At 44.3% G+C, this 27,424-nt stretch overlaps 2 protein-coding genes across 3 annotated transcripts in view; one reads left to right on the top strand and one right to left on the bottom strand.

Moving 5' to 3' along the window:
• SYCP2L (synaptonemal complex protein 2 like) overlaps positions 1-609 on the top strand; it is a 62,708-nt gene extending 62,099 nt beyond the window's left edge. For both annotated transcript variants that reach the window (XM_032648202.1, XM_032648200.1), the window contains one exon: positions 141-609. In XM_032648202.1, the coding sequence (XP_032504093.1) occupies positions 141-195 (55 nt within the window). In that variant the 3' untranslated portion in view covers positions 196-609. The remainder of the gene's footprint in view (positions 1-140) is intronic.
• Positions 610-6,453: 5,844 nt separating this feature from the next.
• Positions 6,454-26,660, bottom strand: ELOVL2 (ELOVL fatty acid elongase 2). Its single transcript, XM_032647321.1, has 7 exons — positions 26,603-26,660; positions 21,772-21,959; positions 17,485-17,562; positions 12,429-12,600; positions 9,247-9,371; positions 8,721-8,855; positions 6,454-6,705 (listed from the first exon to the last, which is right to left on the bottom strand). The coding sequence occupies exons 1-7, from the start codon at positions 26,616-26,618 to the stop codon at positions 6,580-6,582; spliced, it is 840 nt and encodes a 279-aa protein (XP_032503212.1). The 5' UTR covers positions 26,619-26,660; the 3' UTR covers positions 6,454-6,579.
• Between the last annotated feature and the right edge of the window lie 764 nt (positions 26,661-27,424).

Here is a 27,424-nt window from a genome sequence, read left to right as displayed (position 1 = left end):
GGAACTTCGGTGAATATCTGAGTTAGGGATGGAGCGGATGAAAAGGAGTGACGTTCATTTTGGCGTGCTGAGTTCTAGAGACCAGGAAGGGGCTAGTTCAGGCTCCACTAACTACTGTTCTCCTGTTCTTCTTCCACCAGTCTGAGCCACGGGAAGGAGATAAATCTACCTCAAGCCACAGAAGCGGTGCCTTAATGCTCTGTGCTCATTCACTCCAAACGGAATTCCTGAGACCAGTCAAGTTGGAATAGTCTGTAGTATGTTGGTAGTTTGTCCATTTGTTTACAAAGGTTAAGCTTTTGTATTAAAATTTCGTCAGAAAATAGGAAATTCAGGATGTTTAGCAACTTGGAGTGATTTGCTTTTTTTTTTTTTTTTTAATGATTTTTTAAAGTAAAATTGATTTTTGAGAAGTGTCTTCAAGTTATTTGGGGGCAGGGAAACCTCAGCATCTGTATATATACTACTTAGTATATCTCTTTAAGGGAGGGTTTCCTTTTATTTTCATAGCTCAGATGAAAATGGTGTTGTATTTTGAAATAGTTACTCTTTCATTTGATCTGCAAATGTTCTAGTTTCTGTAGAACTTTAACAAAACTACCAGCTTTAGCAGAGGAGAAATATTCATCTTTCAGTAATTACTAAATGCTCTAATAAAGTCTGGTGCATGAAGTTGTATATACAGTTGAGTGAATTTATTTTGGGAAAATGAAACCTACATAAGTTCAGGCCGTCTGCAAAGTAACTTTGCTCATGATTGGATAAGTACAATTCAAGACTGTAGACTGAAAACCAGCTTATACCTTATATAATTAAGTTACATAATATAGCTTATTTATAGTTTAATCAGCCTAAAGCAATCTTTACAACCCCAATTTGTCATTTTTCTTGAAAAATTTTTAATGAGCTATGTTATATTGTTGTAAGCTTTATAGAGTATAAAAGTGTTTAATTAACTTCGTTTTTAGACGTGATTAACATTTAACTTAGTGGACTTTGAGTAAAGCAGATTACCCTCCATAAAGTGGGTGGGCCTCGTTCAATCAGTTGAAGGCCTTAAGAGCAAAGACTGAGGTTGCTGGAAGAAGCAGTTTCTGTTTCAAGATTGCAGCACAGAAATTCTGCCCGAGTTCCAGCCTATTGGCCAGCCCTGCAGATTTCACATGTGCCAACTCCCACAATTTTGGGAGCCAATTGCTGAAAAATATCTCTCCCCAATCTGTAAGTTACTTATACATATATTTTGTAAGACAGGATATCTATATGTATATCCTATTGGTTCTCTTTCTCTGGAGAATCCTGATACAGGGTGTCTCAAAACCAGTGTAGCTGAGACCTCTCCAAGGAGCCTAAGGAATGAAGTGTGTGTGTGTGTGTGTGTGTGTGTGTGTGTGTGTGTGTGTGTGTGTGTGTGAGCAAGGTGGGCAGGGGGTCGGAGTGGTTAGAATATGTGGACAGTGTCAGTTCGGAATTTTGGTGCTAGAAAACTAGTATGTTAAGTAAAGCAATAAATCTCCAACACGAAAAAAACTCAGCTTTGCCTTTGGTCGAGGAAAGCTGCAAAAAACTTGTTGCCACGTGGATTAGGATCTGTTGGGCAGAGGCCCCGCTGTACCTGGTCAGGCTCTTATGTTTCTGGTCATTTAACCGTTTGATTCTCCCATTTATGATATGGTCATTATTACTGACCTGATAACAGAGAAACAAATGCCATCTGCGTTCCAGAGCACTGGTCACTACTGGCTGAAACTCCTCTTACCGGGAATTCAGGTAAGCTAGGGGCTTGCCTTTTTCATTGGGTCACTGGATTTCTTTCTTTATGTGGCACAGGCATTTTTAATTGTTTATAACAGGACATGGTGGCTGTGTAATGTGTCGGCTAGGCTGACCTGAATTTCCCAGAATCCCTGCTCCTGTACCTTTCTGGTGAGAGTGGACCACAGAGAGAGTCCAGTGGGAGGCTTGCAGGGCAGAGTAGCAGGTTTGCCATTTTGTGTGCACATGCCCTGTGGCCTGTCTGCTGACTCCCCTCAGTGCCCTGAGGCAGATGCTGGGCCTGCAGCTACTCCGCCTTCCCCCCGATCCTCTGTCAGCTCCTCCTCTGGGCCAGGTGTGTGCATAGCTCTGTTGACACATGCCCTGGCTTTTGCAGGTCACCCTCATTCCCAAGGTCAGAGGCAGCTGGGCTGGCAGTCTGTCCTCGGGAGCTCCAGCTCTGGGCTTGCTCTCGGGTCTTCCCCACTCCATATCTATCCCCTCTTCCTGACTGTCTGCCGTGTAGACTTCAAGCTCCAACATCAGACCTGACGACAACAGCCTTACAGAGGCTGGTTAATCACTCGCACAGCGGTGTAAGGTCAAGTTCTGTAGGGATATATGTGGGTATCACCTAGTGGTTCTGCTTCTCAGCTTGGACACTAATAAACAGTGCAATCGTTTGTCTTTTTTCGGTTATCAAAAGAAGAAAAAACTTCCAATAGACTTCAAAATTGTGATTATTCTCACTCGGTGATGGTGTCTCAGTTGTCTTGGTCATTTTTCTCGAGCCAGGAGTAGTATCACGGTGTTGTGAGCTGAATCAGGAATAAACAGTGGCCTCAGCATTCATCTTTGGTTCCCCACGTGAACGAGGGGAGACTGAATCCTGACATGTTTAACAGCATAAACAGCACATTCTTACCATTTTGTGATAACCCCCATTTTCCCTCTAGGTGGTGCCCACCGGACGAGAGCTCTTTGAGCAGAGACCTTGTCTGATCTCTTCACCATCTTATTCCAAACCCTAGTGCCGAGCCTGGCACGTGGGGGGCACTGGGGGAAGTGCCTCAGCATTGCGGAGGGGATCGTGACTCCCATTAGAGTCCTGGGTGTTTAACCTCTGGAGTTTCCTTGGACAAAGCTTCCTCCTTGTCTGTTTGGAGAATTCCTCACCCATCAAGACAGCTCAGGCACTGGCTCCTTTGGGAAAGTTTTCGAGGTAAGCTGTTTTCAGTACTTGTTATTTGTGAACGTTTATCATGTATAAGCAGCTGCTAGTTTGCAACGACAGTTACTGTGCTTTAATGAATTGGTTCCACCCGTTGTTTAAAATAATGAAATCCCAGCAGATTAAGGGGAGGCTCTTTAGCCCCATGCAGAGAGGGCTCCACGCCCTTAAGTCTCTGCCAGTCTTCACCAAGGTCAAGCCTCAGCTCACATGCCTCTACTCCTGAGCCGCGGTGGCCTCCCGTCTGCCCGTCTCTGCGACGGGAGAGGCCAGAGCTGCAGAGCATGGCACCATGTCGTTTGTCCCTAATCTTCTCTCTCCAGCCAATCCAGTTTTCCTGCCCGGGTTACCCTTGTAAAGCGGGTTTTGTGGTAACCCTTATATCCTCTGCTTAGCTAACTGGTCTTAACTTTTCCTTATGAATGACCTTTTCCTGAAATAGTTTAACTTGGTGTATGAATACTACGTAAAGGTAACAATGTTACATAAAAGCCCACTGCTTACTGAATTCAACATCTAAAATTAACTGCTAAAATGTCACTTAAAAAAATTCCTGAGTAATAGGTCATTTGGAACAGCATGTAGAACACATGTGTACAAATCAATTTATTATACAACAATTATACAGAATGCTTTTTATCTACAAAGAAAAATGGCTTCTCTTGCCTCCCCGGCTGCCCCAATCATGATACGTTCTTAACATATAAGTATTTTCAAAGGAAAACCAAAAAAGTGATATCCTTATTTTCCAAATAAGGAAGGCCCCAGAAACATAAAATGATATGGAAATACTGGAAAGAACTAGACTGGTCTCTTACACAAAGAGCTAGTTCTCCATCACAGGAAACAGCATTTTGCCTTAAAAATACTTCTCTAATGGGGAGGACTTCCCCACTGCACAGTGCGCCTAAATGGTTGAGTATATCATTTCAATGGGTTGAAATTTCTATATTTAACTCCATTAAATAACATTCCATTTTGTTACTTAAAAAAGCTGGAATTAGCAACATATATGCTTACAATATTCATTTAAATGTTTTCATACCTATGAGTAAGAGGAAATTTATTTGGGGAAAAAACATTTTTTAACAAATTATACAGATTTTTTTTAAAGCTGTGCTTTAGGAAAATCACGTTAAAAGTAAAAATTGTAACACTTAGAAACAGGTGAAGACATTTACCTGACTCAATTTTTGTGACTAAGACTTTATATAGCTCTGTATTTTTTTTTTTTTTTTTTTTACCAGCCCTTGAATGGTTTAAGGCAATAAGTGTTTCATTAAGCTTCTCTAGAATTAAAAGACCAAGTTGGAAATAAGCATCCTGAAACCTCTAGCCAAATCTGAGCTTGAAAGTGTAAAGTAACCAAGTTTTTTCCTTTGATCAGAGAGGTTTCCAGCTGCCTGGGCTTTCTCCTTTGGCTGAAGGATGCTGCCCTCCGTGTTGTGCAGATATGAAGCCCATCAAAGCATCCAGAACTGCAGGCATGAGGCCACGTGGTGAGCCCAGGGCCTCACTGACGATTAAACATAAGCTGGAGCCAGTGACTGACCAGTGATGTCTGTCTTCTGAGTCTCATTTTTACCTGCGGTGAGTGCACTTTGGTAACAGATTTTAGCTCATGTCTGAGACGTAAAACTGAACTAGAGCCCCAGCTGCTCCAGGGTGCTTCGTCCTCAGTCTGTCGCGGGTTTTGTCACAGAGGAGTGCTGAGCCATGCGCGAAGCGAGCCCTTGTTTTAAAGGGAGTTTCTGGGAGAGAACGAGACGTATAACCGTGCAGGTATGATGTGATGGAAGCGGAGATTAAGCACCCTAAAGCACGTCAGTTTTAAAAAGCTATTTAGAAAGATCCAAGAGTGAGGGGGCATCAGACAGAAGATGTCTGTTCGGTAGAAGTGGGTCAACTGGCAGAGAAGGGGCTACAGGGCACGATGCCCTCACCGTGACGACTGGACTAAGGTCAGTCACCTTTCAGTGCAGCAGAATCCCAAGGGGCTTTTACAGGAAACAGAAGAGTTGGTTTCCTCAGTGTATGTGTCAGTACCGAAGTGTGTTGTTTTGTTTTCCTGTAGTTTAAAAAAAATTTTTTTTCCCCAAATACTCATAAAAAAAAAAGACATGCCCCCAAAAGGACAAAGTCGTTCCCAAACAGACTGTAATGTGTTGGGGCAACGGTGAAAATGCCCTTCTGGCACTTAAGCCTCTGATATCCATGTTATGACCTAAAAACTTCTTAAAATAAGGTAGGAAAGAAGATAAAGCGTCAAAGTTGGCAAATCTTGTTTTATAGGGTATAAAAATTTTACAGTGTATCAATCTTCATCAGATCTTCAGAAAACATCCTCAGTTTCCATTCTTGGGACAATTTAATAGTAAGTAAGAGCCCCACCGCTGGGAGAAGGGAGAGGGTCCTGCTAACCTTCCTCTGCTCCCGTGCTTCGCAGTGGAGCTCGCGTTACTTGGAGCAGGGAAAGGAAGCGCCGAGTTTGCCAAACTGGTGCTTTTCGTTGTGGCTCGTTCCCAGCCCGTGGCTCGGTGCCAGAACCTTCCCATAGCCCTCTTTTCCTATTTTCAATAACGTAACCTGCAAAGAGTGACAGCAAGTATTTGGGGATAACACTCACAAGGAGGCTCCTAAGAAATCGTCGGCAAGTTCAGTGTCTATTTTGCCCCCAATGCTCTGTTAACTCTGACTTACTGATAGTCCAGTGACATATCATTCTGATAGTCCAGTGACATATCATTCTAAGAAAAAGGGCCCACTGGACTCGAGTCCTTGTCAGAAAGGAAATGGGCAAGTCAGTTCCCGCTTTTAAAACTGAGTATTGCATCTGTATCCTAACCTGGGGCACCTTAACATCGGAGGTAGATGTGAATATATGCATAATTAAGGAAACCCCATTAAAACTGAGGAACTACTCCTACCCAAGCTCCTGAGCTGTGAAGGTTTGGTAGAAGATTTTTCTTCAAAGTTAAAAAAAAAAAAATACAAACTTTATTACCATGTCACTAAGGAGTAGTTGTGGGAATTTGACACTCCAGAGACCGACGAGAGAGAAAAGTTTTGCTGGGTTTTCCATTTATGTGACCATGTGAATATTTTCTGGGGTTGATTCGTAAAGGAACAAATGGACTGATTACTTTATGTACTGAGAGTTATTGCTGAAGATAGATTAGAGCATAGCCTGTATTTAGAAGACAGTTAACATTTTGTTTTAAACGTTTTAAATCTGAACAAAACTCTAACTTCTTATTTGCTGACGTGCTGTGAGAAACAGCGCTCCCTGGGTCCTGGCTTTGTAGGTGCAGAAGGCTATTTATCAAGACAGTGTCTGGTGAGGGGTTAGGTCGGTGCGGGAAGGAGGGAAGTCGCATCAGTTCTGAGGTCTGCAGAGTTGTCACCTCGCTGCTGATGGAAGCATGTCAACAGATTAACCTATTAGCAATATATTAATACATTCCTGGTACAAATGATTTATAAACTCAAAAGAAATTAGTTTATGCTAAAACGTATATAACTTTCAATTCAGTGTCTGCTTTAAAACAAGCGAATCTGTTAGGCTATTATATATGCTTTGTCTTACTCAGCATTTATTGTGCTTTCTTGTTTGTTATTCCATTTGTCGCAGTGAAGTAGGCTTTGGAAAAACCATTCTTAACTTCTTGCCCTGCATGTGGGTCTTCCCCATCTTTCTTCATTGGCTTTTTCCCGTATGTCTGTTGGTTGTGTACATGTTGAAGAGAGAAAGAGAAAAGGATCTTTTAATAAGACCTTGTCTATAATGTGACATATGGTCTAAAACAGTGCATGATCCTCACTGGGTACCGAACTTTCTAGTAAGAATTCTTGTTTGTAATATGACAATTTTTAAGCTTTGGGTTAAGAATAATAGGGTAAAAACAAGAGGGATGCATGAATTCCAACAATGAAAAGTTGTTTCTTTCGCCTTATCCACATCAGGTTAGTATTTATGTATTAAGTTTTATGGGATTAGCATTCAAATCTTACTTGGAAAGAATATGATTTTTTTGAACTTTTTAAAAAATCAAGGTACAACGTTGTTAGTTCAGGTGTACAACATGATTTGATCTGTATATATTGTGAAATGGTCACAAAGTCTAGTTTACTGTCACCACATACAGGTACAGAACTTTTTTTCTGAGATGAGAACTTTTAACATCTAATCTCTTAGCAACTTTCAAATATGAACTACAGTATTATTAACCAAAGTCACCATGCTGTATGTTACATCCCCATGACTTATTTAAGGATGTAATTTTTAAAAAATACAATTCAAATGAAAAAGTGCTGTTACTTTAAAAGTACTAGAACCTGGGATTTTGCCTTGATGTGCCTTCTCATTCCTCCCACTTTTTTTTTTTTAAAGCAATGGCATCAACAAGGGTCAACAGTGAAAAGCATACACTCAATTTTAAAGGACTAAGACTCCGTCTCAACCAGCAGATGGAGCCACAGCTCTGAGCGCCACTGCCCCCTGCTGGGCTACCGATTCCCTTCACATTTCAACACCAAGGAGCCTGATTCCCCTAACCTTCCCGCAACATTGAGCAATTTTTTTGGGGTGGGATGGGGGGCAGCAGGGCTGGGTGGTGGCTTTGTTTGGTTCTCTCAATGGTTATTTCTTTAGAAATTCTCAAAGGAAACTTTTATCTCTTACAAAAGACAAAGCATTGCCAGGCTAGTTTCAGAAACACAAGAGCTGAAAAGCTGTCAAAAGTTCAGTTCCCACAGTTGTCCTCTGTGTAAAACCACTATGCATTTGCCGAAAGTCAACCCAAACTAAAATATCAGCAAAGCAGGAGAAAACACAGTTGAATACAATTTCAAAAGTACTGTTTTGAATAAACTGTATGTTCTCATTTTTCTTATGAAGCTTTCTATTTCCGCAGCCCACAAAGGAGAGCAATTTAAAATCTACAGCCACGTGAGGCCTGTGCTGTTATCACTGCCATCAGTTCTCTTAAAACAGTTGCTTTGAAATTGCATTTTGAAAATCTCTTCCACTGAAACTGTTAGTTAAAAAGAAAATGACACAAGAAAAAGTCAGTGTGACCTTTCCATACTGGTTTGCCTTAAAATAATTTTTTTCCCCAAATAAACAGTCTACAGTGTAGCAGTAGATGACATGGAAACAGTTTTTTAATATTAAGTTCATTTAGTCCCTGTTTTCCTCCGTTCATACAGAATTCCTGGATCTGTGTTACTTTTCAGAGGGCAGACTTCGGTAGCATGGTGCGAATACATGATTCGAATGTTTTTTTTTTTTTTTTTTTTTTTTTTTTGGCGGTACGCAGGCCTCTCACTGTCGCGGCCTCTCCCGTTGCGGAGCACAGGCTCAGCAGCCATGGCTCACGGGCCCAGCCGCTCCGCGGCATGTGGGATCTTCCCGGACTGGGGCACGAACCCATGTCCCCTGCATCGGCAGGCGGACTCTCAACCACTGCGCCACCAGGGAAGCCCTCGAATGCATATTTTTGATAAAACTACATGCATGCATTGAAAAACGTCTAACGAAATGCCCACCAGACCATGAACAGTGGTTATCCTGTGAGGAGGACACAGGGAGAGGAGTTGAGAATGCAGGTACTGTGTGCACCTCTGTTATGTGAATTTATCAACAAGCCTGTGCTACCATAATAATCGGTCAAATTAAATACATAATGCAAAAGTGCACAGTCTAGTGTTTTACAGTTGAAACAGTTTAACTTACCTGAACATAGAAGTTTAAGAACAGGATGACCAGCGTCAGCATATAAGAAGACTGGAAGATGAGACAGCCGAAGGGGAAGCCGCAGGGCCTCACGACAGCGCTCATGGTGTGGGTGACGGTGAGCACGAACTGCACCTGCAGGGGCGGCAAGGGTGGAACCACCGCATTCAGGCCGTTAGCAATCGACTTCTCGTACTCCCTACCTCGTGCAGGGGTAAAACAAACAAGTCAACGCTGAAGCAGCCCACCGTCCTATCCAGAAATCTTGTTTGAAATTAGGAAGTGTATAAAATTGGCCATGATTAATTTTCTCCTGGAAAAATCACAGTTGAAATCATTTAGGTAAAAACGCTTTAACAGACATGAATTTCAAAAATATTCACACAGACGTTTTAACACACAAGGTTTCGCTCTTAAAAGTCCATTTTTAGAGGAAAATAGGCGGCCTCATCACACACAGAAAAGCCTCTGACCTCCAGGGCTGGGACTGAGGATGTGGAGAAAAGCCGACAGAGGGATGACATACCAGCTGAGCCTGCGTGAGATACTTCTTCCACCAAAGATACTTGCGCATAGATGGAAACACGGAAAGGCCATAGTAAGTGTACATGAGGATGTGGATGAAGCTGTTCAGGGTGGGTCCAAAGAAACCTAGGAAAGTACAGTATAAATTACTGTTCTTCTAGAAAGTACGATCGTTCGTTGTCAAGTAATACTCTTCCTGTGCATAATTGAAGACAAATAACAATGTGGCACTAACAAAATTCACCCTGATAGATTCACCGATTCCTGTGCCTTTATCCGGGGATTCGCCCAAGGTCACCTAGACAGAGGGACTAACCTGGGGTAGGTTTTCAGTCAGTGCCAACCAAACAGGTAACCCCTGATTTGCAAAGGCTTTGCTGCTTCTGTCATTACCACCATCCAATCAGGTGGCAGAATCTGAGGAAGTGTCTTTGCTTTAGCTAAACCTTTGATGAGCCATTTTGATTGTAGAAAGAGCCTTCTTCGTTCATGGCTGGAGAGGGTGCTAAAGCGTCAAGGAAAATGTATTGCTCTTCGTAGTTCAGTAAATAAAATCTACCTGGCAGGAACCTAGAACCAGAAGATGCTGCAGAAGGTAAGAGAATACAGGGGAGAGAAAAGGTCCAGCAGGATGAGAGGCTGGGGCAGGGGAGAGGCGGGCCTATGGGACTTTCCCAGTAGCCAAGCCACCTCCTGGACTTCTGGAACAAAGAATGTCTAAAATCCAGTTTTAGGATATCGCCTGTGCTGAGCTGTGCCGTGGAACTCCCCTTCCCCTGCTATCACCTTCATGAAATCTGACATCAACGTGGGTGAATCGTGTTTCAGGAAACCAAGGAGCGAGGGCTAAGTTCTAGGTTGGGTCAACCAAGGGTCAAAAAGGACTGAGCTGCAAGAGGTAAGGTGCCGGAGACGGAAACAGGGAACTCGTCGTAAGGATGACATCAGGCAATGCAGGCAAAGGGCTCGGAATGGTGCCCAGCACAAAGTGAGTGCTATGCCTCTATGAGCTGTCAACCCTGTGGGAGAGGAGACAGGCTGTGGAGCCAGGGGACCTCCTAATAGTTCTGTCCCCTTGGACATACAAGTTTGTAAATTTTGTTTCTCATCTGGAAAATAGGTATAGAGTAATTATCTCTTAAGAGTGAGATGTGGTTAAATGAGACAATACTATATAAACTAAAAGGCACTGCACATATGTTGGTGGTTAACTAATCAATTTAAATTCTGCCTGCCTGCTTTGCCAATCCTGGATTAGTGATCTAGACAGATCAAGTCAATGAATAAGAAACAAGAGGAACACCAGGAACCTAGCAAGTCCTCATACACGGGCTGGAATAGCTTGTCAGGGCAGTGAATTTATATGAAAACATAAATATAGTTTCAGAGTACCAGACAGCACAATATTAGTGACGTTTCTTTACCAACCTGAGTTTTCATTTCCATCAATTAATAAAAAAGAGTAGTTGCTAATTTTTATAATACTCTAGCTTGAATAGAAATCATCACACAGAATTCCTGTGAATGAAATACAATGTTTTTACAAAGTGACTATTCAAGACCAACTTTGAGATGCTTTAGTTAGTTATAAATGAAACTTGATAATCGTAACACATACTTAGCCTTGACAACAGTCCTGCGGTATTGATTTCAGCCTATATTTTGATTGCAGTGCAAGTCTGTTGTAATCCTAATAACCAAGACTGGAGTATGGGGGTCTAGGAGGCATGTGAAAGCGTCTCTTTGCTCTCTGCTGCACCCCCAACAATTTTTCTTCACACTGGAGTTTAAATTTGCATCTTCACAGTCAATGATGTATTGCAAATACCCTTGGGGTTTTTAAAAATACCATCTCCACAAGCTTCTAAATCCTAGGACAAAATTATTTTAAGTTTTACGTGTTCTGATTTTTCACAGAATACTTTTAAATTCTTGGGTACAAGACAATAAATGTCAAATAGAAAAGTACTGTTCTCTCGAGCTCAGGGTTTCTCAAACTGCAGGTCATATGACCGACACATCAGTCAATTGTGAAATCAATATAGTGAGAGTTGTCATTAGCTTTCTGAAAAAGTGAGATCAATTTTTTTTTTTTTTAAGTGCATCACAGGCCTTCCCTGGTGGCATGTGGTTAAGAATCCGCCTGCCAACGCAGGGGACACGGGTTCGAGCCCTGGTCCGGGAAGATCCCACATGCCGCGGAGCAATGAAGCCCGTGCACCACAACTACTGAGCCTGCGCTCTAGGGCCCGAGAGCCACAACTACTGAAGCCCGCGTGCCTAGAGCCCATGCTCTGCGAGAGAAGCCACCACAATGAGAAGCACACACACCACAATGAAGAGCAGCCCCCACTCGCCACAACTAGAGAAAGCCTGTGCACAGCAACGAAGACCCAACACAGTGAGAAATAAATAAAGTGCATCACACAGAGCCGGGCTAAATACTGTTTCATGAAATTTGTTTCATACAAAATGTATACATATGAATGAGGGCATTGGGTTGTGATATAAAACGTATTACTTATTGAGCTCTCAGTTAAAAAAAAAAATTGAAAGCCACTGTTCTGGTGGGTCACAGTGACGTGACTTTAATTTTTCAGAATAGAAAAAACAAGCCCCCAAAGTTGACGTGACTCAACCTGTACCACAGCTAAGTGGTGACTGTGGAAGGTGCTGTATTTATTTACAGCTGCAGTTAATGAAGTAAAACTGCTCCAGCTGGGGTATGGGTTTCCGGCCATCGGGCATTTGGTGCATGGAAAAGGAAACATTTTTAAAATTTATCGTAATACTCAAAGATTTTGCCAGGATCAAAGACAAGAAACAGGGCTTCCCTGGTGGCGCAGTGGTTGAGAGTCCGCCTGCCGATGCAGGGGACACGGGTTTGTGCCCCGGTCCGGGAAGATCCCACGTGCCGCGGAGCGGCTGGGCCCGTGAGCCAAGGCCGCTGAGCCTGCACGTCCGGAGCCTGCGCTCCGCAACGGGAGAGGTCACAACAGTGAGAGGCCCACGTACCGCAAGAAAAAAAAAAAAAAGACAAGGAACGAAACGGCCACTGGCAAAGGTGTGCTTCCCCGTGTGACAAGCAGGCTGGGCCGGGCCCAGTTCTCTTTCCTGAAGGTGTGCGATGCTCAGTATAGGAGACCCATCACACAGAACTGAAAAACTGACAACTTCACTTACTTTGCCCACAAGGTATCCAGTTCAAAACGCACCACCAGATGTTAAACATAGAGGCATGATGGTATACGTGAAGAAAGGTAATCTGACTGGTTTTTTTCCGCAACACAAAAAAGATCGTGTCCAGGAACTCTATTAATTTGGAGAAGTAGTACCACCATAACACTTCGGCTACCTGTACGAAATGTAAAACGGGGAAAAGACAAGGTGAGGCGTGCTGCCGCCGCGGCGCTGCCCGCCTCTGCATTGCCCCCGTTGGTGCTTCACCAGCGCGCCCGGCTCCCAGACTATCGAGAAAGCATCTCACCTGGCGTCTTTGCCTCCAGCTTTTCCTTATTCCCAGCAATCCAGCCCCTCTGGTGAAAGGAATTCTCTTTCCAAAATACATTAACTCATCAAGTGGCTCCTCTACACCTACAGAACCAAGTCTATGATTCTTCGGTTGATACACTTTCTCCGCGGGCCCGCGGGGCCGCTGTGTCCACTGTCCTCCTCCGAGCACACCCCCCGGGCATCCTGTGTGCTGTTCAAGTGGTCGTTTCCTCTCCCTGGAGCCCTGCTGCCCCCATATGCCTCATTCTCATGCATCCAGCACGCCTCCCCTACCCCACGTCTGGCGTGGTCCCGTCATCCTATTAGCACTCCTCTCAAATGCCACCTTGCTCTGGAACGTGACCTCAGCCTCCTGTCTCAGGCTGAATCATCCCCTTCTTCATCCGTGGTCCCAAATTACCTTACGCCTCTATTATCAATAACCACGGTCAGGAACGAGTCTCCTTCCCACTAGGCTGTAAGTCACTCCGAGGTGGAGACGGTCTCCTTCACCCCCGCTCAGGGCTTGGCAGGTCACTACTGTTGTTCCACTGATTTTGATTCTTCTCTGCTCCTTTATTGTTCATATTTTGTCCCTTAAACATCATGCTCCCCGAGAGCAGTCTAGGACGAAGCCTTTCATGTCTTTTCCTCAGAAGATGAAAACTCCAGGTGCTTCTCTGCCCTTCAACCCCCAGCCCCAGCAGGTCACAGCGAGGGCTTGCTCCCCTCCCAAGTCCCTCACACAGTCCCCATCGCAGGGAGGCGCTTTCATTAAAGGCACTGGGCTCTCAGCACTCACGGTTAAACAGAAGAGGAGACACTGTAAGAGGAACTTTGAAATTAGAATTTAATGCTCTACTATTTACTTCCCATGAAGACACTCATAAGGTGTGCTGGCACCATCGTAAATGTTTGAGGGAATCATTAACCTTCAAAAATATTAAACCAGGGCTTCCCTGGTGGCGCAGTGGTTGAGAGTCCGCCTGCCGATGCAGGGGACACGGGTTCGTGCCCTGGTCTGGGAAGATCCCACATGCCGCAGAGCGGCTGGGCCCGTGAACCATGGCCACCGAGCCTGCACGTCCGGAGCCTGTGCTCCGCAACGGGAGAGGCCACAACAGTGAGAGGCCTGCATACCGCAAAAAAAAAAAAAAAAAAAAAAAAAATTAAACCATAAGTAAACACATACATACAACAGTGGCTTTTAGAGAACTGTATGGTATCCCAAGTGTACTAGTCTGTGATAACAGAAATGAAACGGGTGTAGAGAAATCTACACATCTTACTTTTTGTATTATAGCTTTTGAAGATGTTTAAAATGCTCATCTTAAAATTTTAATTAAAAGGTTTCTACCACCTCTTATTAATAACCCATGTTTTTATTATGGAAATTTTCAAATGTTCACAAATGCAGGAAGAGTAAGGAATGCAAACCCTCCCTGAACTTCAAAATTTTCAGTATGATTCCAATTTGTGGAATTAATTCTGTTTCCTACCACTTTTTTTTGGGCGGGGGGAATGTAACATAAGCAAATACAAAGTGTATCAGTTTATAACACCTTCTAATAGATGGGGAGACTTGAATATAACCACTGAGACACTATCTTTTAAAAAAATTTTTATTATTTTTTTATACAGCAGATTCTTATTAGTTTTCTATTTTATAAATATTAGTGTATATATGTCAATCCCAGTCTCCCAATTCATCCCACCACCACTACCACCCCCTTCCCCCGCTTGGTGTCCATACGTTCATTCTCTACATCTGTGTCTCTATTTCTGCCCTGCAAACCTGTTCATCTGTACCATTTTTCTAGGTTCCACATATATGCATTAATATATGATATTTTTTTTTCTGACTTAACTTCACTCTGTATTACAGTCTCTAGATCCATCCACGTCTCAACAAATGACCCAATTTCATTCCTTTTTATGGCTGAGTAATACTCCATTGTATATATGCACCACATCTTCTTTATCCATTTGTCTGTAGATGGACATTTAGGTTGCTTCCATGACCTGGCTATTGTAAATAGTACTGCAGTGAACATTAGGGTGCATGTGCCTTTTTGAATTATAGTTTTCTCTGGGTATAGGCCCAGTAGTGGGATTGCTGGGTCATATGGTAATTCTATTTTTAGTTTTTTAAGGAACCTCCGTACTGTTCTCCATAGTGGCTGTATCAATTTACATGCCCACCAACAGTGCAAGAGGGTTCCCTTTTCTCTACACCCTCTCCAGCATTTGTTGTTTGTAGATTTTCTGATGATGCCCATTCTGACCTGTGTGAGGTGATACCTCATTGTAGTTTTGATTTGCATTTCTCTAATGATTAGTGATGTTGAGCATCCTTTCATGTGCTTCTTGGCCACCTGTATGTCTTCTTTGGAGAGATGTCTGTTTAGGTCTTCTGCCCATTTTTGGATTGGGTTGTTTCTTTAATATTGAGCTGCATGAGCTGTTTATATATTTTGAAGATTAATCCTTTGTCCATTGATTCCTTTGCAAATACGTTCGCCCATTCTGAGGGGTGTCTTTTCCCCTTGTTTATAGTTTCCTTTGCTGTGCGAAAGCTTTTAAGTTTCATTAGGTGAGACACTATCTTATCTAATATCTTATTTAATAAAATTAATGAATCTTTAATATCTTCTAATAGTCTGTCCACCTTCAAATCCACCTGATTTTCTCAAAAGTGTCTTTTTATTGGTTTGTTTAAATCAGGATCAGGGTCCAGCTTGCATTTATTTGACGTGGTTCTTAAGTTTCTTCTAATCAGTAACAGTTCCCTTTCCCTGCTCCCCTGTTTCATGTCTTTTCTTTCTTAAACTAGATCAGCTGTACAGAACTCCTAATATGGATTTGGATGAGTGTTTCTTCCTCGTGTGGTTTAACTTGTTTCTCTACCCACGGCACCCCCCCCGCCCCCATTTTCTGTAAACAGCAATAAGAGTTAGAGGCTTAACTGGATTCAGGTTTAAGGTTTGGGCAAGAATACAGTTGACCCTTGAACAACACAGGGGTTATGGCGCTGACCCTCTGCACATCGAAAATCTGTGTACAACTTACAGCCAGCCGTCTGTAGCGTGGTTCCTCCGCGTCTGCGGGCTGTACAGTACTGTAGTATTTAGTACTGAAAAAAGTCTGCGTATAAGTGGACCAGCGTGATTCAAACCCACGTAGTTCAATGGTCAACCGTACTTCAGACGTGGTTCTGGGTACTTCCTATGGAATCACATCAAGAGGTACCTAACTTCTGATATTAAAATCAACAGTGAATTTGGGTGTTAACAGCCTAATCTAATCATTATGAAGTTTCCATTCAACTTTGGCCCATTACTTTCATCATTTACAGATGACCACTGTCTAGATCCATTACTTCACGAGAAGTTGCAAAATGGTGATTTTCAAATTCTCTTCATACTTATGCATTTTTCTCTTTATAGAGAAGAGCTCTCCCTCTTTAGCTATTTGGAGACTTACATATGAAAGGCAAGATAAATGTTTGATTATTGTCCTTTAATTTTTTCGTCTAGAACTTCTTGGTGTTCTAGCAACCTTCAAAAGGTAACAATGAGGGTTTTTTTAAGTATCATTTTAAATTCGGTTTTTCATAAATTTAGTATGTCAGTATTCCTTCTGACACTCAAACTGTCCCACCTTTAGCCATGGGAGTCCCTTCAAGGTGGCTCCTACATCTTCTTGTCATGACCCTAGTGGTCTTGGGTAGCTTCCTTGCTCTGTCACAAGATGTCCTGGATTCTTCTCATATACATTTCCCACCCCAATCAGGAATTGGCCAACTCGCTAAGAATCCTAAACCCTTTTGGTGGATTACATTTAGAGAGCACAATTTTGGTATCATTGCTGGGTTGTCAGAGACTAACTAGGCCTTTCCTGTACACAGAGCTAAAAGACACATTTGTTTTTAGAAAGAATAAAGTTAATTCTGCTATTTCCAATTTGAATCTGTAATTAGTGAGTGTTAGTTTCTTTTCTTCTATGTTTCAAATACTAGTTGTAATAATAGCATTATTACATAGCTTACCCTAAGTGTACCTATAACGACAAGCAATACCAATATTTTTATTAGTAACAGCAGCCCCCCAAGTTATTGAATGCTGTTACAATGCATCTCACTTGGGATATGCAGTCAAAACACTGTTTTAAAGGCACCTGGAATGATTCTTCTTTGGGTGGTTATGTCAACAACTTAATATATGGGTATATTAATTTAGTTTATTTCTGAGCTATCTGGGGGGAGGCTGCCTTGTAATCTTTTAAAATTTGTTTTATAATTATGTAAAAACACCAACTGGTTCTGAAATATAAGACAAGGTACATTCAGAGAAGTCTAGCTTCCATCCCTATCCCCTCTGACCTGTTCCCTCCCCGCAAAAGGAAACCATTTTGTTAGCTTTTGGTTTATTCTGCCATTGTTTCTTTTTAAAAACATAGGCAAATATACACATATTCCTATCATTTCTTGCACACAAGGCACTGTACTGTAAGCACGGTCTGCGGGTTGCTCTTTTCCACTGAGCTACATCCTGGAGATTATTTTGTAACAGGACAGCGGTCATCCTCATTCCACTTTGCAAAGGGACCCATTGCATGGATGCACCATGGTTCATTCAGTCTGTCCCCCAAGTAAGCATTTCTATTAGGACAGGAGACCGTTTCTTATCTAACCCCAGCGTCCATTGTCATATCTCGAAGGAGAAACGGTTATAGATGGTTGACTCACCCGGATGTCAGCTTCCCCTGCACTGGTAAGATCCTGACACTGTAAGTTGTAGCCTCCTTCCCAACTGGAGAGAATAAGCTGTCAAAGAAACAAGAGGAGAAAAAAAAGTCAGTGTGAGAATTTGGACGAAAACTGAATTTCCCATTCATATTTCTGACTGGCATCTATTCAAGATTGAGTTCTTCCCAGAATGAGTTTGACTCGATCCTCTCCCCAAACACATGATATCAAAGGATCTAATTCTTGCTGTTGAACTGATATATCAGTGGTTACAATCCTTAATGTAATTTACTTCTTAACCTCCACATCCATCAAAAACAGAATTTAGCTATCATTTTGAGCACCAAATTATTTTATGTAAGGAATTTATCTAATCATGTTCTACAAATAAAATGTAGAAGTAAAATGTAAACAAATGTGAGGAAACTACACTAACATGTTAAAACTTTACATTGGCTTATATATAAATAGTTACTTGATCATCTCAGTAATTTTATGAATTATGTATTTATTACCATTTTACAGATGTGAAAACCGGGGCTCAGAAACGTTCTTAAATCACTTTCTCCATTTTATTGATGCGATGCGGTAACCAGACATTTGTGCGATTATGACTGATTAATGTGTTTTCCCCATTATGCTCAAGAAACAAAGAGCTCCACAAAGTCTACGCCTCCTTCTTTGCTCATCTCCGCACCTACAGTTCCTTGCCCAGTGAACTGGCACGGAGAAGGTGCTCAACCGCTATATGATGAATGGATTATTTGCTCATAATCACATGGCTAGATAGTGGTAGAACAATGATTGGATTCAGGTCTTCTAATTTCTTGTCTAGTATTCTTTTTACAACATCATAAGAAAATGAACTTTGTGGAAAATTCTACAGAAGAAGTTTTCTCCATTCTTTCCCACTATTACTAAAAAACTTAAAATTCTAGAATATAATATAAGGCCTTTGGCTTTGATTTACATGGGATATTATACGTGAAAGCCTACAGTTTTCTGTTGCTTTATCAGAACTGTGTAAAGGTACAGCACTGTTACAATACACAAACAGAGCAGGGAGGGACAGATGTTCATGAACTGAACAGTAAGAAGAGATGAACTACTACGAACACTGGGAATGTTCTAGAACCTTTGCAGGTCTTTGCTCTACTATCCTTATTGACTTCTCTATCCTTCTAACAAAAACACCTTTCAGTTAACGTCATGACAAGTACAGACTATCAGGGTAAGTGAATCTGGTGAAAGTGAAGGAGACTGACCTTTCCTGATGGGGTCTATTACAGATCAAGTCACCCCCCAGGTACCCCACAGCTTTACGTGCTGGTTCTCAAAGGGGAACCCGTGACGGGCCACAGGGGATCTGGGAATACCTAGAAGTGCATGTAAGTTTTTGTGTGTCTTTTTCAAAATAAAGTTTCCTAACTTTGTAAAAAGATTAAAAACCTCTATGGTCAGGCTGTCGTTTTGCAGTCAGGGGCTCTAGTATCAACTCTGTGTAGTAACGATACAGAGGCGGGGAAGGACAGGCTGTATGTACTCTGCTTTAGCCAGCTCTATCCAGGCCGTCCCCATCCCCATGGCACCTCTGCAGGACCATCTGACAAACTAAATGGCAGAAGTCAGCATCAGGCTACAGGAGGCTCTATCTGCTCACCTTGAACCCTTCCTAACGCCCTAGCTGGGCGGGCTGGCAGAAACCACCCAGCCTACGTGTCGAAGAGAAGGAAAGCAGGCTGGCAAGCAGGGTTAGCCTTCAGGAGGTGTGGACTGACTCGCTCCGAAACAGGATGAGGGTCCACTCCCCACGTCCACCACCTGAATCCACGCCGCTGGCGCCCGCTGACTGTAGCCCTGCAGTCATCTCCTAAACGGACCCTCTGCCTCCATTCCTGCCCCCGACTCACTCTGAGTCCACTTTCCACGTAGCAGCCAGAATAACCTATTTAAAAAGGGAGATCCTGTCACTCCCCCATTAAAGTCCTCCAGAGGCTTTTCATCACGCTTAGAACAACGGCCAAATTCCTGACAAGGCCGGATGTAACCTGCCCCCAACCTACCTCGCCTTGAAGCGGCCCTCCGTCCGCTGTCCTAGCTCCTAGCCACACGGCCCCTGCCCACGGTCCTCGAGCACCTCAAGGCCTCCACACTTGCCGACCCTCCTGTACCGGCGCCTCCCCAGAGCTCTGCACGCCTGGCTTGCTCTCATCACCCAGCCTCAGCTCAAACATCACCTCCTCAGGAAGGCCGCCGCGCCCTGCCCCGCCCCGGCCATCGCTCCCTCGCACATGCAGAGGCTGTGCTCCAGAGCCGAGAACACAATCTGACACAGTGCAGGGACTCAACACATTTGTTGCAAGAGTGTTAGTAATTTTAGTGTAGCTTTCTGGCCTAAGCAAACATCTGGCCTGGACCTAACAAGTGAGCAAGGTTAAGGTAAGCTATCCTTTGACCAGAGTCTAACCAAACATTCCCCATAGCGTCAAAGAGAAGACCTTATGCCCTGAAAGAGGCTGCCGTTGGGAGACTAGCAGGCGATCAACCAACAGCAGTGATATGGAACCAAGAGATGTTAGAGTGTGAAAAGAGAACCACTGGACAAGCCAGAGCTAAAACCTGTGGTGGAGAATGAGCTCCACGCAGACGTTCTCCCTAAAAAAGACAAACCATGTACCTGGCTGTTCAAACGCTGTACTGCTGTTCCTGCTGACGGTGGCTGAGGCTCACCTGAAGGCCGACGAGGCCCTTCCACAGCGACTAACTGCTACTTGCACTAGTCTGTAAACTCTTTGAGCATAGAAACCACGTCTAAACATCTTTGTGGCCCCTGGGCTGCACCGAGCAGGTGCTCGCTGAATGCGGGCTGAACAGAACTGATTCGTCCTGACACTCATGAGGGAGTGAAGTAGGACAGACATCGTATCTCCATTTGAAGGCTAAGCTGCCTGAGGTTCAGAGAGCCTAAGCAACTCCTCCAAAGTTGCAGAGAAAGCGAAAGGCTGACACTTGAATTTGGGTCTTCTGCCTCCACAGCACCGTTGCTTCCAGCAGGGATTAGAGCTTCCAACGCAGGCAGATGGTCAGGCCGGCTCCCCTAATGCAGCTGCCACTTCTGGGAACCACCCAAGGAAGAGTAACTCTCCCTCTGTCATACGGGGAGAAACTAACTCCGTAAATTACTATCTTGCAAGCTCATCTAGTGAACTAAAGTCTACCCAGAGAAACCTAAAATAGTAATTCCCCTTTTAGAGTCAGGTAAATCAGGGAGCATCTATGGGATGTGATTTTAGAGCTATCGGCATGGCTTTCCAGACCCCAAATTCTGTCTCCTGCACTCTGATGCCTCAAATTCCATAATTAGAGTTTCATGACAGTCATTTTAGATACTGGTTATTAACCATTATTAGAATGGTGCATATTAGACTAATGTACAGATTAAACTCTATGGGTGAGATGGCCTGTATTTTAGGCAAGAGTTTATTTTCATTTAGAAGCCAGGGACACCAGGAAGGCAGCTATACCTATGCCACTGTCAGCCATTTATAATTTATATGAATGAGTTTATCCTAACTTTTCCCCAAAGAGATTGTTCTGTTTTAGTTCTCTCTCAAGCACATTTATTTAACACTTCTCGATTTTCTCTTGTGTTATAGTAAAATAACCTTTGGTTGTAATAGGCAGGGCAATCATTACTTGTTCTTTTTCTTGTGAAATTACTTAGGTTTGGCATGTTATAAAGGAGCAGGGAAGACATGATGTAATGTGGGGAGCCACAGCCGAGCTGGAATGTCACCCCAGGCCTCTGGAAGTCCGTCCTGAGGATACACAGTGACCCAGAGATGGGAGGAGTATCCTTTAAGGGAACGTATATTTGCATTTCAGTCAATCTAACTGTGTTTGATATTTAACTTAAAAAAACAGTTACTCAATAGCTGTCTATTCTCAGGCAAATCAGGTTAACTTTTCTAAGCCTCCGTATCATAATCTATAAAAGAAGAAAACTATATATGATCTTTAAAGGCCCATTCAGACCTAAACTGTGATTTTAAATTACAATGAAAGACTAAGGACTAAAGAAATAGGTCTAAATTGGGCTAAAAAACATTCAAGTTAGAAACAAAGCCTTCTAGGACTTTGGGAAGGAATAACATCAGATACCGGAACCTTGAGATGTTAAAGAACAGTACTGATAGCAACCGTGGACAGTTCTAGAACGCCAGGTGTTAACTGCTTCTAAAAATCACTCGGTCACTGTTCCCCAGCGTCAGCTACACAAACACTTACCTCTGCCAGCATGTATGCGGAGAGAAGTGTGATTCCAAGATTGTACAAGGTGAGGACGCCCCTGAGGGAAAGAGCAGGTCTGTTCCTCATGTATCTGTTGCCCAGCCATATGGAAAGCAGGTATAAGACAGTGAGAGAAAAGGTAGGAAGGTAGGAGTCCAACATGAACCACCCTCTGACTCGAGAATCTGCAAAGAAACACACAGTGAGAATCCCGAGGGCACCCCACGCGCTCAGCTGGGAGACACCGTCACGTGTGCTGTATTTGCTCACCCAAGTTCCACAGGGAACTGCAGGCCACAGCGTATGCAAGCTGGGTCTGGGTTATAGTTTGGAAGAAGAAACCAGTGGGGGCTGGAATAGTTAAGGAGGGGTCCGTGGAGCAAACAGGGCTTCAGCTGAACGCTGAGTGACAGGGACAAGTAATAAAGGAGGGAAGTCACAGTTCTTGAATGTCTAACTCTGGAACAGTTACTGTAGTTACTCTAACTCAGTAAATATGAAGTATTATGCCATTTTATGGATGTAAAAACAGCTCCAAAAGCGTCCGCATTTGCAGAAGGTGCTCTGGTGGCTAGGAATTCACGCCCGCCTCCCGTCCATTTTACCTTTCTGCTGCCTCCCGTGGAGAAGCTTTGGGTCGGCAGGAGAGCAGACACAATGATAGCGTGTCCTGATTCCTGGAACTCACACTCCCTGGAATTTGCTTAGGATCACTGTGCATAAACCAGGAATGGATGAGCGTTCAGCTGATCCAAATAGAGCAGTGGGATTACAGAAGGGCAAGCAGGAGGAGCTGCAGACGGCAAAGGCAGAGCCTCGGAGCTGAGGATTCAGAGGTGAGACCAGAAAATCAAACCGAGGACCCAAACCTGATCGTGGACCAAAAGTACAAACAGCCAGGAGGCAAGAACCTGGACAGAGGTGTCCCTCTGTTTACTTAGGCTTTAAAATTTTAAAACCTAAATAAAACACACATCATAGATCTATAATATAGTAATTAAAAAATAACTGTAGGCACAAAACGATTTTTGTTCTCTGCTCCTTTCTGTTGCTTAAACAGAGAAAATGATTTGGCCCAGAATTATGAAAACCGCATGCTGTTTTTTTTTTGTTTTTTTGTGGTACGCGGGCCTCTCACCGCTGTGGCCTCTCCCGTTGCGGAGCACAGGCTTTGGACGCGCAGGCTCAGCGGCCATGGCTCATGGGCCTAGCCGCTCTGCGGCATGTGGGATCTTCCCGGACCGGGACACGAACCCGTGTCCCCTGCATCGGCAGGCGGACTCTCAACCACTGCGCCACCAGGGAAGACCCCGCGTGCTGTTTTTGATCTCTGTAAATAGAGCTGTAGGAACTGGTTTCTCGCTTTTCCTGATTCCTCTGGTCCCCACGGTCCCAGTTCCCCTTTCTGCTCCCTGCCACCCCATCTACCCCCAGCTTCTCTACACCCCCCATCCTACAGAGCACCATTTCTGTGAGCAAAGTGCCTTCTCAAGCTCTGTCCCACCGCTTATTCTGTAAAGACTCCTCCTTACTCTGACAGACATAAGAAGGTAAGAGAGGAGCATTCACGCAACTAACAGATATTACCTTCTGCACAACTGGCTCACAAATATCTGTCATAAATTTCGTGCGCTGGGCCACTTCCTAACGTCCACCTCCACATCCTACGTGCCACGTGGCCTAAAGCCTACATGTCCTTCGACCCCCAGATCAAGGTCCTGGCCTCTGAAGGAAGCCATTCCCCACTGCTCTTCCATAACTACAGCTACTCATCTGCGTGACAAAATAGTTACTTTACAATTTACGTGTTATCATGGCTATAATACTGTTACTATAGTTAACGTTTATGGAGCACTGATTCTGTGCGCACACAGTCCTAAAGCCTTGTATGTACATTAACTTCTTTAAAATTCTCAGAACAAGCTAAGGATACAGGTGACGTCATTTTTAACAGCTTTATGGAGGCGTGGTTGATAAAGTCCTGCACATATTTACTGTGAACAGCTTGCTGAGTCTGGACATCTGCCAACCCGTGATGCCATCACCACAGGCGAGGTGACAGATAAATCCATCACACAGGTGGTACTACCTCCACTTTATGATTGAGAAAAACTCGGTAAAAGAAATTGTTAAATAACTTGAACTAAACTGCTACCCTGCCTCTTGTCAACGGTATTATGGGTTGAACTGTGTCCCCCAGAAAGATGTGTTCAAGTCCTAACTCCTGGTATCTGTGAATATAACCTTATTTGGAAATAGGGTCTTTGCAGACGTAAACCGGTTAAGATGAGGTCGTACTGGATTAGGGTGGGCGCTGCTCAGTGACCAGTGTCCGTCCTGACAAGGAGGGCAGACTGGCTCTCAAGGAGGAGAAGGCCACATGGAGACAGAGGTAGGGACGGAGCCACGCAGCTGCAAGGCAACAGTAGAAAGCAGTGAGGGCCGAGGCATAAACAGGCTTCCCTGAAGCGCGGAGGGAGCAGGGCCCTGCCGACACCCTGACTTCCAGAGCCGTGGGTGAATAAACTGCTGTTGTTTCCAGCCGTACAGTCTGTGGCATTTTGCTACCACAGCCCCAGAGACGAGCACGCGTGCTTTACTTCCTTGTTTTTCGACTGCCTCAGAGGTGATGGTTCTACCTCCCAAGCACAGTGCACGCTCCGTGAGACCCGACTACGTCTTATATTTCTACTGTCTCTCTCGTAACTTATCGCCACTTAGTGCAGAGTTGACGGGAACAGTCATCAAATGCGTATCAATCGACACACTGAGTCAAGCGCATTTAGCTAACACAGCGCCTGAGGCTGGCATTTTCTCTCGTCCCAGCCCTGTAAATGTTTGCCGCCGTTGTTGGGGAAGACCATAACTGTCCCGACCAAAAGACGGGAGCAGATACTTATATCATTTATTATCTTTGGGGCTTGAGATGTTAGCTCTGCATCTGGGTCACGTATTTGCCTAGAACCGTCTCCCTTGATGGTACCAATGTGGCGTAGGTAAAGTCAGAAAAGGCTTGGGGACACCTGTGGGTTTAGCAGGGGGCCTGCCAGACAATTTAAGTTTGGGCCACCCCTCAAAGGGGAAGTGGGCACTAGATTGCCTGGAGGCTAGACTCCCTGTCACTGTGGAGGTCACCTGATCCAGTTGTCAAGTGTCAATCTCACAACCTCCTTGCTACAAAGGAAACTCCCACAAAAATGACCACTGCTGAGCAGACAACTGCAATCCTAGCCTTAATTAATCCCCATCCACAGTAATAAGAAATCATCCCAGATCACAGTGACCTTACCAATGGCAAAGTTCAGTGTGACCTTGGCTCAGAGACACTGATGGCTCTAGTGCAAATGTCACGTAGAAAGCCAGTCACCCAGAAGCCCTGCATGCCTGTTAGATCATCACGCTACCTGCTACAGCGGTACAGCAGAGAACACATCACATAAAGCAGGTTACGAGCTACAGGTCCCACCCTGCCTGTAGGATCATCACAAGGATAAAACGGAAAACAAAACAAAAACCAAAGGAAATGTGAAAAAAATATACATATATATTAAAGCTCTGTACAATCAGTACTATTTCACTAAAACTATATAGTCATTCACACAGGATAATTTATGGAGCCTGTATGGAAACTGGAGAGTGGTCTAAATCATCTCGGTGTGATTCTGTTTAAAGATTTTGAGAAACAGGAGAACCTCATTTCCCTCCCCCTCCCACCCAATAATGCTGAGGACAGAACTTGTAGATTTTCCAGCTTTGTGAACCAGCAAGGCTCAAGGGAAACAAAAGGTGCTGTGGAAAACTTATTTGCAAAATACAGTGTCTCACAGGTTCCTAGGACTGTAATACAGCCTGGAGATAACAGTCACGGATCCTGCCCTCGTGGGAGAAAGAGCTATTAATAAAGCGTATGAAGGAAATAAACAGAGGCTGAAATACAGCATGATGAGAGGCTCTCGATTTGCCACTCTCGAGGGCAAATCTCTGCCATCCTGGTCAGGGAAAGCCTGTCGGGGAAGGTAACGTTCACAGGCCGGCACCTGACGTATGAGTAGGAGCTGACTACACTGGGGAGCCGGAGGTCTTAGCGGGAGGAACAGCAAATGCACGACTGCTACATGTCGAGGATGGAAGAGATGTCTAGAGCAGCAGTGGCGTCGGGGAGGCAGCTGCGGCTGCACAGTACCCGACTGCGTGCGTGGTCCGCGGCGAGGAGCTGGGTTTTCATCCTGAGGACGCCGGAAGATGCTGGTGAGTGTTAAGCCGGAGTACCGCATTCTGTGATTTAGGCTTCTAAAGTATTATCGCAGCTGACACTTAACAGATGATGAGAAAGGGGCAGACGCATCGGGACGCCCCGCAGTGGTCCGAGTGACCGGTGGTGGAGGAAACATCGGGACACTCAGACGGCTGAGCTGCGGAGCCCGACCTCGTGGCCCTGGGCCGATGAAGCCCACATAGCCTTAGAGGGAGCTGCCCAGGGCAGGTAAGGGCAGAAGGGCTGCGTGTGACTGTGCGCGTGAGGAAGTGGGAGGAGGGTGGGCGTTAGGGCGGAGAGGATGCAGCAGACCTGGAAGGAAAGGCACCGCCACCTGGCGGCCGGAGGCAAGGAGCGCACCGCGCGCTGTTCCCGCTGCCGGAGCCTGAATCCCGGGAGAGGCTGAGCAGGAGGGAGGGGCGCCTCTGCACGTTCTGGGAGAAGGACATCGAAGGTGAGGGCGGGTAAGTCCCTCCATGCCAAGTACCATTGTCAAGACACCAGAAAGGACACCATCCTCTTCTCTAACTAAACCGTGTTCCTTCCACATTGAGTTCTCAACAGCTCACTCACCCCGAGGTCCAAACATATTGTCCAAAAAGGCATTGATTTCACCATCAAAGGCCTTTAGATGCTCCTGAAAAGACAAAGAAAGAATGATTTAAGTGGGTGTTTTTGGAATCTCTCAAAATGAACCACTGCCGACAACATGAGGCTGACAGGCTCTCCAAGGGTCCTGGCCTTGAGGACTTTTGACTGTAGAGACTTAAGGAAAGTGGACCAGTAAATGCAGCCTCACCTTCACAAGCTTGTAAGGATTTGGAAGGAAACAATTCCTCTTTCACTTTCTTAGGCAAGAGGAGTCCTGGAAGACAGGTTTGGTACCTTTAGACACTGAAGGGTTACTGACCATCCCATTTCCCTGGACAGTGCTTTTAGAGGCGTCAACTCTTGCAGAAGCAACTTCTGTTGCTGCAATTAACAGGGGTTGTGTGCAAGCAATAGGGGAAGTCTACACCTGCATTACATAATAAATGAAAATTCAGCTGAATTGTATTTCACAAAGCTGAATGTAAAGCCATAAAGACGACGTTTTTCAAGTAAGGAAATGAAGCACTATAGCTATTTCCCCCACTACCTTTATGTTTTGTTTGTTTTCAAAACATTTTCAGTACATTAGCATCTATTTAACAGTACAGTAGATAGCATCACTAGGGTATCCCAGATTAACTACCACTTTAACTGGACTCAGGTTGAGATTGGAGCGTTCCTGCTAAGAATCTTAATGCTGATGAACCGGCTGCTGGCTCTTGACTTGGCTCCCTTCACGCTGCTCTGACATTATACCTCTCAAAATACCTGCTCAGGTGTTCCCTACCCCTGCTGCTAAGGTCT

This window comes from Phocoena sinus, chromosome 11, assembly GCF_008692025.1.
Source record: "Phocoena sinus isolate mPhoSin1 chromosome 11, mPhoSin1.pri, whole genome shotgun sequence".
Taxonomy (NCBI): Eukaryota; Metazoa; Chordata; class Mammalia; order Artiodactyla; family Phocoenidae; genus Phocoena; species Phocoena sinus.
This window is presented reverse-complemented; position numbering and strand designations above follow the sequence as displayed.